The 14,747-nt window shown below is 29.9% G+C and overlaps 1 protein-coding gene across 3 annotated transcripts in view; it reads right to left on the bottom strand.

Annotated features, from left to right (window-relative positions):
* LOC114334057 (choline transporter-like 2) overlaps positions 1-14,747 on the bottom strand; it is a 257,905-nt gene that overhangs the window by 133,757 nt on the left and 109,401 nt on the right. Inside the window, exon 1 of one of the 3 annotated variants that reach the window (XM_028284064.2) lies at positions 13,258-13,641. The exons of the other annotated variants lie outside the window; for them this stretch is intronic. Within the exon in view, the coding sequence (XP_028139865.1) occupies positions 13,258-13,279 (22 nt within the window). The 5' untranslated portion in view covers positions 13,280-13,641. Of the gene's footprint in view, positions 1-13,257; positions 13,642-14,747 lie in introns of those variants that run through there. 3 annotated transcript variants of the gene reach the window in all.

Here is a 14,747-nt window from a genome sequence, read left to right on the forward strand (position 1 = left end):
TATGAATTAAAAGGAGTGTTTGGTTTAATTGTACCAATGGCAGAGTAAATTAGAGAGTCTGTGGTAAATGAAAGTCTGATATTAAAGTAGTGTTGAAATTAAGATAAGTTGTATGAGTCACAGGAGGAAACTGATATGATATAATGATATGTGAATTAATTGGTTAAGGTACCTGAGTGTTGATATTGGAAGTGAAGAAGAATATCAATTGAACTAATAACCTGGCAAAAGTATGAGGTCCTTTTATGTAACATAAGCATCTAGGGCTAAACATGTTTATGAAATAGGGATTTTTTCTATTTTTTATTTTTTATACCAAGTTATCGAGTTGAATTGAAAAGGTTTAAAACTGGATGGATGTATCAAGGTGTATTGGAAAACAAGCAATATGTGTAAAATTAGAAGGTAGTTAATAATTTGTGATTTGATATCAGAATTGTTTACTGTAATGAGGTGTGATGAAAAAGGCTGGGCGCCCCAGAAATCAGACCCCACATCCTATGGATAAGAGAGTGGAAGAATTAGTATAAAAACCTTTTATAAATATTTTTCTGAAGTTTAGTTGGACCTATAACGAAAACCTGATCAAATGGCAATAAGTTACGAAATTGGGTGGAAGAGATCAAATAGTGTTAGAGTTGTGACTGGTCGATTTAGTAAAAACTGTGGAGAAAGTTAAAGTAGATTATTTTGGAAGACTAGTAGAGGTTAAGGGATAATGAGTTGATGTTAGAAATGTCATCTGTTAAATAAGTAAATATGGAGGAAAAGTTAATATAAATGAAAAAAAAGAGTTTGAAAACAGCAAAGAAGTTTGGAAATTTAGGATAAGAAAAAAGTTGACGATTTAAGGGATTGAAGTCACGATTGAAAGACACATGGCGGTTAACACAGTTAGGGCTACTTTGCTTTTCTCTAATTATTTTCAAGTCCTCGTATAGGTCCAGTCTTAAGAAATTCTTTTGAGGTATGTTGTGTATTAGAGAAACATTTTCCGGAATGTTAAGAGTATGACTGTTTTGTTTTAAATGTTGAGAAAAGGTGGAAGTGTTCTCTCTTTTTGTGTGTTCAAGGGAACGAGATGCTAGTGACCTACAAGTTCTTTATAAACTTCAATGCTCTGACTGTGATGCTACGTACATAGGAAGAACTTGTAGGTCACTAGCATCTCGTTCCCTTGAACACACAAAAAGAGAGAACACTTCCACTTTTTCTCAACATTTAAAACAAAACAGTCATACTCTTAACATTCCAGAAAATGTTTCTCTAATACACAACATACCTCAAAAGAATTTCTTAAGACTGGACCTATACGAGGACTTGGAAATAATTAGAGAAAAGCAAAGTAGCCCTAACTGTGTTAACCGCCATGTGTCTTTCAATCGTGACTTCAATCCCTTACATCGTCAACTTTTTTCTTAACCTAAATTTCCAAACTTCTTTGCTGTTTTCAAACTCTTTTTTTCATTTATATTAACTTTTCCTCCATATTTACTTATTTAACAGATGACATTTCTAACATCAACTCATTATCCCTTAACTTCTACTAGTCTTCCAAAATAATCTACTTTAACTTTTTCCACAGTTTTTACTAAATCGACCAGTCACAACTCTAACACTATTTGATCTCTTCCACCCAATTTCGTAACTTATTGCCATTTGATCAGGTTTTCGTTATAGGTCCAACTAAACTTCAGAAAAATATTTATAAAAGGTTTTTATACTAATTCTTCCACTCTCTTATCCATAGGATGTGGGGTCTGGTTTCTGGGGCGCCCAGCCTTTTTCATCACACCTCATTACAGTAAACAATTCTGATATCAAATCACAAATTATTCACTACCTTCTAATTATACACATATTGCTTGTTTTCCAATACACCTTCATACATCCATCCAGTTTTAAACCTTTTCAATTCAACTCGATAACTTGGTATAAAAAATAAAAAATAGAAAAAATCCCTATTTCATAAACATGTTTAGCCCTAGATGCTTATGTTACATAAGAGGACCTCATACTTTTGCCAGGTTATTAGTTCAATTGATATTCTTCTTCACTTCCAATATCAACACTCAGGTACCTTAACCAATTAATTCACATATCATTATATCATATCAGTTTAATCCTGTGACTCATACAACTTATCTTAATTTCAACACTACTTTAATATCAGACTTTCATTTACCACAGACTCTCTAATTTACTCTGCCATTGGTACAATTAAACCAAACACTCCTTTTAATTCATAGTAAATCAAATTTTCAACAGCACAGTTTAGTCCAGGGCCCATCTGTTTTGAGATGGACGTTGAGAGGTGACTCAATTTTTTTTGCAGAAATTGCTTGAAAATAACTCAAATAATAATATTTGAGTTATCCTCCCTCTCAAAAAAGTCCGGAACATTGTTTAAATAATTAAAATGTCAAAAAATTAAGGAAAAATTCGATTTTTTTCTTCCTTTTTTTGATTATAACTTTAAAAGTATTCATTTCCCAGAAAAGATGTACTGACATAAAAGTTGCGTAATTAAATTTTCTACAATATAGAATTAGTTAAAAGTTAAAAAAACTAGTCACCCTTGTTGCAAAATAGCAATAATTGCGAAAAAACCATACAAAAACAAGTATTCGCATTTTACGTTTTTCAACCATTTATGCTACACGTATGACCTACATATTTCACCCATAAAAACTTTATGATACAGTAAAACAATGTTGTAAATTTCATTAAGATCGGTTTAATAAATTTTGCAAAATAAATTTTGCAATCCAGCCTTCGCAAAAACAATTCATTTTTTCAAAATGTTACAGGACTGAAAATAAAGCAGATAGCAAGTTTAAATTTTTTTGCGTATTGAAGTGTACTGTATCTCCAATTTACAAAATTAAAATCGATTAACTACCACGGCGTCAGGAATTTTTTTAAATAAACATTAATTATTGGTGCTACGCGCAGGACAGCGGTGTTCGATTCACATGAAGTTGATTTCCACCAAAATTTTTTCCAACCTTCATCTAATATATTATTTTATTACTCTATATTTTGTCGTATTTTAATATTTTAATTCCACAAAAATCAAACTAATTTTATTATTGTTTGTGAAATATTGTTTAAACAATTGTATATGTTTAAAAATAATAAACTTTTATTCTCAAGTTAAAATATATGAACAAAGAAAGTTTTTGCTGAAAAAAGTGTTATTTCAAAGGATAGAGTATGTGTTTTTATTTTGCAATAAACAAATTTATTTATTTATATCGAAATGTAATAAAAATTATAATGTATCAATAATTATCAAAGGTCATTGGAATGCCCAGTCAGAGCAAACTATCCGGTGTCCTGCGCGCAACACCAATAATTAATGTTTATTTAAAAAAATTCCTGACGCCGTGGTGGTTAATCGATTTTGTTTTGAAAATTGCAAATGAAAGGTACAGTACACTTCTATAAGCAAAAAAAATTCCAACTTGCTATCTCCTTTATTTTCAGTCCTGTAACAGTTTGAAAAAATGAATTTTTTTGCGAAAGCTGGATTGCAAAATTTATTTTGCAAAATCTATTAAACCGATCTTAATGAAATTTACAGTGTTGTTTAACTGCATCATATAGTTTTTTTGGGTGAAATTTGAAGGTCCTAAATTTATCATAAATGGTTGAAAAACGTAAAATGCGAATACTTGTTTTTGTACAGTTTTTTCCCAATTATTGCTATTTTGCAACAAGGGTGACTATTTTTTAAATTTTCAACCAACTCTATGTTGTAGGAACTTTTATGTCAATAGAACTTTTCTCGGAAATTAATACTCTTAAAGTTATAATCAAAAAACGAAGAAAAAAATCGAATTTTTCCTTCATTTTTTGACATTTTGATTATTTAAACAATATTCCGGACCTTTTTAAGAGGGAGGATAACTCAAATATTATTATTTGAGTTATTTTTAAGCAATTTCTGCAAAAAAAATTGAGTCACCTCTCAACGTCCAAGTGTACTAATATTTTTACAGATGCGCCCTGCTCTAGTTGGACTTACTTCAATTTGAATAGGAACATGTATAGATGGCTGCATAGATTCTGGCTATTTCTCATTATAAAAATCATTTCATACTTTACGTTCATCTTACATATTCAAGGTACTTACTTAAATGTAATTATAGCCACAACTTTGTTGATGTTTGTTATTACTATGTAAATTTTCATTAAATATTTTACTAACAATTAGTTGGCTGTCGTAACACAGGGTAAATTCCACGTCACGTTGTCCATCTGTCTTTTGACACCTTTCAGAAATATCACTCATTTCGCATTCAGTTGCCATTAAGTCATTGAAATGTGATCAACTCAATTTGGATCCCACGTGTTGGGAAACCTGTATACCTTACCTACCTTAGGGCATTATCCTGTTTGCCATGTGACCATCACAGGCCTTTTTCTTGAAGTATGCACTTTTAAGGCATCTATATTTTATGTAAAGGGTTTTTACCCAGATATTTTTCTTTTGTGGCTCAGCTAGCATCCAGTTTGTAAGTATAACCAACTTGCTCTAACCTTTGTCAAAATTTAAATAATAACTTTATATTCATTAAATCCGTTATACTTATTTTTAGATCGAACACTGATGATGATTTTTTATAAAAATCGAAAACGTTTTGTTGTGATGTAGCCCTTTTAAGGGATTTTTAATAAAAAAAAATTTATACCTTTTACAAAGGATTTCTTTCCAATTTTGTTTGTTAATTGTTTAATTAAACAATAACAATTGTTTCGTATAAACAATTTTAAAAATATCGTTGAATTTTGAGTATGCTGAATCTGAATATGGCATTACAATTCGAAAATTCTTATACAGTAGCTCATACAGTATATCTGCGTATCTAGGAACCATATGGGAAACTTTTCTATTATCAATTCTACGAAAAAAAGTATTCCCCATAAAATGCTCAGGATAGCCTAAAATCTAAAACTCAACCATCAGATATCAAATTTTATCAATTTTATACAGGGTATGTCAAAAATATGAATTTCGTTAAGGAGTAAAGTGACTTTATATTCCAGAATAATAAAAATTGATATTATGGAAAGTTATTTGGAATTAAAAACTATATTTTATTATACAATTATATCCTTCTAATTAAGAAAAATTTTTTCTCAAATTACGCGATTACTTATCATTTTATTACATTTATGATAACTGTTTTATTACCAATTTTACGAAAACAAATTATTCCGCATAAAATGCTCTACCTGGTCTAAAATCTAAGATACAACCATCATATATCAAACTTTTTCAATTTCATACGAGGTATGTAAAAAAATATGAATTTCGCTTAACAGTTAAGTGCCCTTATAGTGCATAATATTTCAATTAGAAGGACGTAATTGAACATTGGAACTTAGTTTTTAATTCCAAACAACTTTTCTTAACAAAAATTTTCAATATTGTGAAATTTAAAGGTGCTTTACTCTTGAGTGAAATTTATATTTTTTGACATAACTCGTATAATTAATAAAATTTCATATCTCATGGTTGCATCTCAGATTATATATGATGTACAGTATTTTATAAAGAATAACGTTTTTTCGTAAAACTGATAATAAAAAAGTTATCAATAGGTTCCAATTTACGACATACTGTATAAGAGCACAAAAAATCAATTTTTTTTGTTGAACATATATTATTGTTGAAGCTTATTATTAAATGTATTTTAGGTAAGTTTTACAGAAAAAAGTTTTGATCACTTTGTATAAACATTTTTTTAGCAGGAAATTTTCGGTTTTTTTATTGCATTATTTTATCTTTCTTAATTTTCTCAAAAAGAAATTGTTTATGTCATTTCTAAAGTAAAATAATTTAGTGCATTTTAAATATTGCATCCTAAGCTTTAAAAAACACACCTATAAAATTGTAATAAATCTGTTCCAACTTGAGTAATATCGTCTTAAAATGGTAGTAATTCTGTAAAACTACAAAGTTTTCAAAAATTATATTTTTTGAGATGTCGTATCATTTGAGTTAAATTTGTGAGATTTTTTCTGAATAAAACATCGTTTAGTAAGATGTTTGAGAAGTAAGTTGTGCAAATTGGAGAAGTTTATAAGTAAAATTGAATTACATAGTTACACATTTTTTAATCATTTTTAAACAAAATTCATCAAGTCTCACTTTCCGCCCACACCGTACTTATGCCCATACATTTTATTTCTTTTTATTATAACCATAAGATAGCTTAATTGTTCTTCTTTCATTTCCAGTTTGTAAAATTTCATTTGATCCATTAGTTTAAGAATTACATTGACATAACTCAACCACGCACTTCGCCGAACGCTAGTTTACAGTGCTCCAATGTTTGTGAGAAGGGTGACTTTAGCGTTATAAATAAAAAATTATAGAAGCTATAGATTTAGTTTTAGAAAAATCTTTATATAAGGTTTATTTTGTACAATTTTCTGAATTTTTCAATAGATAAGTCAGTTTTTTTCTAAAATTTATATTTTCGGAGTTATTTAAAAAAACATCTAATTTCGCAGTTCATTTGTTTAATAAAAAATGAAGCACCCACTTCTCGAGTAGAACTTTTTGATATGTTGTTTATTAAACATTTGTTAATGAAATTACAAAAAGTTCTATCTTGTTTGATTTTTTCCGAAGTGAAAATCTACATGCACTCCCCTATATGGTGAATGAGATGCATAAAATTATTAGTAGTAAAATTTAATAAAAAAATTTTGTCCTGGTAAAAGGAATATTAGTTAGGTATTAGGTATATTAGTATAAAATTATTATTTTATTTACATTTTTTCTCATTTAAAGATAACAAGATTAAAGTTCGGTTTCATAATAAAGTTAAAGTGGAATTTAAATTTAAAGTTTGATAAAGGTACTAACTTAAAATTTAAAGACCACTTTAACTTTATTATGAAATCGAGCGTAAGCCGTATTTCTTAATTTTTAATGTCATCATTGGGAGTACAAAAAATGCAAAGTTTTAAAATATACAGCTCCAAGTAGTAAATTCTCATAGTTAACAAGTCATTTGTTTATGATAAATATGATAAATTGTTTATGATATAGTTATAATAAAATTTACAAAAGTTTAAAATTTATAGCCCGACTCGACCGTCGGGTCGTCAGCCCCGACACTCAGATGGTCAGGTCAGGGCATGTGTAGACGTTTAAAATTTGCAATTCAAAGGCTATAAGTGTTTTTTCATATAGTTTGGTAGAGACGTGTGTAGAGCTAACCCCGATAAGAATGGTCGAAAGATTCTGTGTAGGCGTTTTAAGATCAAAATCTAGTAGTTCAGGATAATAAGGATTTTCTCGGGACACTGAAAGATCCAGGTAGCTGACTACTTTTTTAGTGTTGTTCTGAAGCTATTTTCTTGTGGCATTTTTATAATCAAGTATATTCAAATGGGAAATAAGCCACAATTTTACCTAAAAATGATTTTATTAACGTTTCGACGCCCAAGTCGGGTGTCTTTGTCAAAATACAAAATAATACTAAATAAACTTTTTATAAATAAATAAATAAATAAATAAAATACTTTTTTAGTTATTGTAGACCTATAGGAAGAAAACCTACCTGTTTCCTGCCTAGAGTTCGCGTCCGTTTTTTAATTATTAACATTTTAGTGCAAAAATCGCGATTTTTTCGATTTTTTGCACCCCATTCAAAAGCTAAATAGTTGACATAAAATTACAAACTTTAATTTTTTAGAACATTAAGAAACCTTCAAAATTTCGATTCTTTAAAGTTAAAAAGTTAATTTGTTGCTACGCTAACTGCAAAATATGTGAAAATTGTTATTTGTTGGTAACTTTTACTAAAACTACCTTAGAACTTTAGTGTTTCACCCAAAGTTGGGTATTGGGGTACTTAACAAACCTCCAAAAATTGAGATCGATCCATTAATTAGTTTAAAAGTTATTCTATCTGTTTATCTCCGAGACCTTTATTTTGCAATAACATAAGACAGAAAATAATGAACATAGGACAATCCTGAGTATGCCAAATGAAAATAGAAGACTGATGGTATCAAAGTGTATTAAAAAAAGGTAAAAAAATTAATTAATATAGTCAATAATCCTAATGCCAAAATTTTGAAATTCTGTAGTTTATAAACATTTAGGATAACTTTAAAAATATTATCCGTAGAAACAATATTTTTATATATTCGAAAAGCTAATATTTTAACACGAATTTTCAAATAAAAAAATTTAGCCTGGGTTCAATTGGGCCAAAGTTAGCCATGTGTTTTTTTTTAATTCACAGCTAATTTTTTTATAATAATTAAGGCCTCTCATTGATGCCATTTTAAAGAATAGGATTTGTAGTTTTTGTTAAAAAAATTTCAGAAACATTGTACCTGCACAGCGCCCACTACGATTTTTCAAACATGTAGTTCAAACGGTTACTAAGGTGAACCTACAAATCCACCGAGTTAAAACACCTAAAAACCAATTTCAAACTAATACAAATTTCTGTATCTCCGGATCAACTCAATGGATTTTGATCTTTCTTCTTTTAATTTGTATGTAATTTCTACGTACATTACAAATATGCAATTTGTTTATAAATTTATTAATTAATAAACAGTCTAATTTGTTTAAACAATTCTTGTAAAAAATATATGTTATTAAAAAATCTATTTTCTTAATCATAGCATCATTAATGATCACAGAAAAAGTTAAAGTACACTTTAATAAATACATTATTTTTATTAGATAATTATTTGTTGAAGATAATTTATTTATTGAAGTATACCTTAACTTTTTCTATGATTAATAATGATATTATGATTAAAAATATGGATTTTTGGGAACAAATTATTTTTTCAAAAATTGTTTAAACAAATTAGAGTGTTTATTTACAAATTAGAAACAAATTAAGTAATAAATGTCCAGACAAATTGCATATTTGTAATTTATAGAAAAATTACATACAAATTAAAAAAAGAAAAATCAAAATATTTTCAGTAGATCCCGAGATATAGAAAATTAGTTGCATTTTTTAGTTTTTGAACTAGTGCATTTGTCGGTTCCCAGCTCCCCCTTCACTTATCACGAGTAGTCACCAATTAAACTGCATTTTTAAAAATTCGTGTAAAATACGAGTTTTTCGAATTAGTAAAACGATTTTTTCTACGTACAATTTTTTTAAAGTTGTTCTAAATGTTTATAAACTACAAAATTTCAAAAATTTGGCATTAGAATTTTTGACTATATTAAATTTTTCTTTCTTTTTTAGTACATTTTAATAGTATCACTTTTCTACTTTTATTTGGCATACGCAAAATTGCCCTATCTTCATTATTTGCTGTCGTATGTTATTGCAAAATAAAGGTCTCTGGGATAAACAAATAGAATAACTTTTAAACTAATTAATAAATCGGTCTCAAATTTTGAGGGATTGCTAAGTACCCCAATACCAAACTTTGGGTGAAAAACTAAAGTTTTAAGGTAGTTTTTGTAAAAATTATATTAACAAATAACGATTTTCACTTATTTTGCAGTTTGCGTAGCAAAAAATTAACTTTTTAACTTTTAAAAATCGGCATTTTGAAGGTTTTTTAATGTTCTAACAAATTAAATCTTATGTCAACTATTTAGTTTTTGAATGGGGTGCAAAAAATCGAAAAAAATCGCGATTTTTGTACTAAATTGTTAATAATAAAAAAACGGAGGCGAACTCTAGGCAGGAAACAGGTAGGTTTTCTTCGTATAGGTCTACAATAACTGAAAAAGTAGTCAGCTACCTGGATCTTTCAGTATACCCGAACATGGTCTATTTCTAGCTTATTACCCTGGAGTATAGAGAGTAGTGCAAATAAGGTACTAATAAAATTTAAACCCAATTTATTAATGTTGGGCAATGCAAACATTGAGTCGAGCAAGTGTGTTCTTCTTATTGAAGAAAAGTACTTTATTTTTTACTAAATAACCAAAAGTTGATTCAACAAATTGACATAATAGTCGTTTTTCCTTTTTAAATATCCTTCTTACTTGCTGATTTTAGACACACTGCCTGTTTTGTCTTCACGTATCTTTGTGTGGATACGAATTCTGATTTGTGAATCCAAATCGTTCACCGTTCACCCTTAGATACAAATTACAAATTAAGCAAATAACAAGAGAGGGTGAAAGTCGGGTTTCCGGTGACTATCCGACACATTGAAAAATAACTGAAGCACATTGACCAAAAGTTGATTAAGAGATGGACCCTTGCAGAAAACAAGATAGGTTGGAAAGCCACAAAGAGGCATATTCAACATCCAATTTACTACAGATTGGTAGTTTGTTATAGGGACACTCACTTGTTACTCAAAGTCATGAAACTAAAAAGACGGAAACAAAAAACACAACGATCCGGCAAAGGAATAAACGAATTAGGCTAACAGACAGATTAAAGAGAGCTACTTGGAACTATAAAAGATTGGGGTCAAAAGAACAAAAAATTAATGACGAACTAACAAAATTATAAAAGTAGTCGTCATAAAAGAAAGAACTCACTGAGGTATATCTAAACACCTGACATGTATCTGAAATGTCATTTCAAAGACTTCGATCTTTCTTCTATAGATTTTTTTGAGAGTCCGCATGTTTCAGCTGCCATGTAGTAATGCCAGTAATGGAAAAAATAAGAGCATTGACCAACGTGAGTTTAATATTCCTTGTTATTAATCGATATAGCTGTTGCGGTAGGGGACATTGCTATGGGCCTCTGTCTACGATTGATTTCTGAGGAGCTATCACCATTGTTGGTTATCAGAAAGCTTATGTATACAAATATGTCTACTATTTCTAAATTAGCCACTTAAGAGTAAACAGTAGCGCGGCATCAATATTTTTATTTTTCGAAAGTTCTGCGAACTTTTAACGGTGAGGCAACAGTGCCTCGATAATTCGACACTGACAGTGACATTATATTATAGAGAAAAAATTAAAATTTCTTATCTTTTTCAAAAAATTTTTATAACATTGATTTATGCAAATAATTATATTTATTGTTCTCGAAATTGTTGTTATTAATTGATAGAAACAATGATGAAATTAGATAAAAAATCATTGTTTCTCATTTCAAAATATAATTTTATTTACATCTACAAGTATTAAGAAGCTACATCAGTGTGTCATTAATATTAATTCAAGCGAAAGTTTTGCCGCACGGTTTTTCGAAAGTTTTGCGAACCTTTGACAACAGTGCGTTAGAAGTAGGTGACAGTATCAAAGACGAAAGCACAATATTGTAATAATAGGCATTGTAATAACGGTGACTATTTCTCTATGTTGCCAAATGTTGTCAGTTAAGTTCGATTTCTTGTTATAGATAAACGATTTTAGTAGTTCCAATGTGACACAAAATCTAGGAATGGGATAAAAAGTTTATTCGAAAAAAGTGTAATTTTTTGTTCTCCTTTTATTTAATTATACTTAGAAGCGTAATTATGAGCGTTAGAAAAAGAAATAGTAAAAACCGCGACTTTGACCCCTTATAACTACCCTCGTCCCCCACTCTGGTTTCCGGCTCTGGGGATTTTACTTAGTTATGTCATGATCTACTTATTCCCAAATTATGGTGCACTATCTCGATCAGGAACGTCACAAAAAAACCCCTTATAATTTTGATATTCACCCCTGTCTCCACCCCTTTGTCGGCCACGCAGCATTCCGCCCCTGGAGATTTTAATTAGTTACGTCATGGCCTACTTATTCCCAAATTTTGGTGCACTATCTCGATCAGGAACGTCACAAAAAACCCCTTTTAATCGTTATATTCACCCCTGACAACGCTAAACTATTAACAAATTTTCAGCTTGCTGTTAATAAACTTTTTTTTGGTACCAGAAGCCTTAGATATAGAAATTTTTTGAGTTTCATTATTTAGGTATAAAAATGGCTGGAGTAAAGGGCTCAGTCAGGTCAGTATGAAAAACGATAGGATTAATATTATTTTACTGTTAAATTAGCTTGAGTTTTTATAATATGTTGATTTATATTATTTAATGTTTATTAAAATTTTGATATACAATATGTGTTTTTATTGGGAGAGGGCCCGCATTCCAACTGGAACCAGGGCCCGCTGATCTATCAGTACGCTACTGCCTCGTCCTACAATCTGGTTTCCGGCTCTGGGGATTTTACTTAGTTATGTCATGGTCTACTTATTCCCAAATTTTAGTGCACTATCTCGATCAGGAACGTCACAAAAAACCCATTATAATTTTTGTATTTACCCCTTCCCCCACCCCTTTGTCAGCGGCACAGGTTTCCTCCCCTGGAGATTTTAATTAGTTACGTCATGACCTACTTATTCCCAAATTTTGGTGCACTATCTTTATCAAGAGCGTCACAAAAAAAATAATAAAAACCGCGAATTTGACCCCTTATATCTACCCTCGGCCCCCACTCTGGTTTCCGGCCGTTGGGGAAAGTAATGTACACAACTAGTTCAACATATCCCCATATAGTTTTTCCATATTACTTATCACACACAAAATCCGCTTCTATCTCTCCGACTATATGATAGCCTGGTAATCGATAAATGGCCTTTAGATTGAAACATATTTTATAAACTGATGAAAAGAAAAATATAAATTTTTGGACGAAATACGTATACGAAGCACTAGTTTTATAATAGGTATACCTTTTCACCACTGAATATTTCCAAAATATTATCTACTAAGTGAAAACCATTCAACCAGGGCTGGATTTACATATGGGCTGAATGGGTTAAAATAGCCCAGGGAGGCAGGATTCAGGGGGTGGCAAATTTTGGTAAAAAAGTAAAAAATGGCGGGGGAGGGCGGCAAATTGTGGATAGCTCAAGGGCGGCAGATCTTCAAATCCGCTTCTGCATTCGTCAACAAATAATAGTTTTACAAACAAACTTTTCACCAAATGTCAATAAAATCCTTTAATTATTACATTCTGAAGAATACGAAAACTAGTACCTACTTAAATAATATACATAGTTTTGTGGATGAATTTGAGATTGCAATGTTTGTTTTTAGGAAATACCCAGACTCAGTTGCTTATCCTCTTGTGACTTATAAATTATACAAAATTATATATTGTACAAGTTACATTAATGTTTTAGAATTTTAGATAGTCATCATTAAAACAGTTGTTATAAACAACAACTGCCAGTATTTATTTTAAATGCCAAGGTTACAATAAATTGTTACGTAAACTACATAACAAACGATACGAACAATTAAAAACATGAAAACATATGTAATTATTATTGTTTGACTTACATTTAATATTTTCTCTGTGCATTTTCACAATAGAAACATTAACTAGGACCACAAACTATTTTTTCAACCTCCGAACCATGGTCAGTTGACATCATTTGTCGACTATTAAAATGTATGTTTAAATATTTGTTGTTAACGTTTACGTTATCAAGCATCTACAGGGTTATTCACGATAAGCTAATTAGCTCGATAATTCATTAAAAGGTGCGTGGTGATATGCTGCAAATTGGAAAGTTTGTACGCATGTATGCAATTAAGGAAACCCAGGATTAGACACACGAACGTTAAATACCATAAAAAAGATAGTCATCACAGAATGCTAAGTGTATGAATAAAAATTAGTTAACACTAAAACCGAAGCAAGAACACTCATAGATACTAGGCAGCAATTGGTAAATCCAAACGAACTGAGAAAAAAACTGAATATTGACAAAACCTGTACGGCGGTACGCATTGAACAAATAAATAGGTATAGAACCAAACTTTGAAGTCCTAATCACAAATCTACCAAACTCAATACTACATACAGTCAGTAGCGGCTCGTGATTTTTTCAATAGGGAGGCTATACCTAACTGTAAATTATCTAGACAAATTTGCACTACCAAAAAAAAATCCGCCAAAAGAATCTAATTTAAGGCCCCATTTTTTTGACCATTTTTTATTTACATTTTATAATATCATCATAATTCATAATTCTTTCATAATATCATATCATTTTAAAAATAGTTAGTATAATTGTAAAAGTGTATTACCAAAGTTTGTGCCGTTTATTTGTTAACAATTCTATCTCTGTAAGTAGATATGCATATCAAAATAAATACAGATTTGAAGTTTTGCAGTCCATACAGGTTGAAGGTTTACATTGTTTAAGATACTCAACTGAATTTTTTTAATTCTAAAAGCGGCTTACTCTGCGAATGCAAAAACACGGTAAATTACCGATATTTTGCTTTGCATTACAGATATCGGAAAAAGTTATTTACTCACAATCGGTTAGTAATTTATGGATTTCTAACCTTTGAAGTAACCAGGAAGCGACTTATTACTTACTTTACTTTCCCGGCTAGCATCTGACACTTTTCTACCTGCAAATGTATATATATATATATATATATATATATATATATATATATATATATATATATATATATATATATATATATATATATATACCATTTACTATATAGTTCATAGGTGTTTTCATACCTCTCCCTGATTTTTTCAGGAATTATTCCTTCAGTAGCTCTCTCTGCAGCTACCCGCAGTTCTGGTGGCGTACATTCAAATTCACTATCAGACATTTTTGTAAAATAAACACAATTTGATTATATGTACAATTAATGGCGTCGTGTATCGCCTAAATGTCAGATTCAACAAACTTGTTTTGATACCTAGCAACGATCTCACAGGTTACTTAAAATAATTCATCTTATCACATAATGAAAATGGATACAGATATTTGAAACGAAATTATTATTGGTAGATTGTG

Source organism: Diabrotica virgifera, chromosome 1, assembly GCF_917563875.1.
Source record: "Diabrotica virgifera virgifera chromosome 1, PGI_DIABVI_V3a".
Taxonomy (NCBI): Eukaryota; Metazoa; Arthropoda; class Insecta; order Coleoptera; family Chrysomelidae; genus Diabrotica; species Diabrotica virgifera.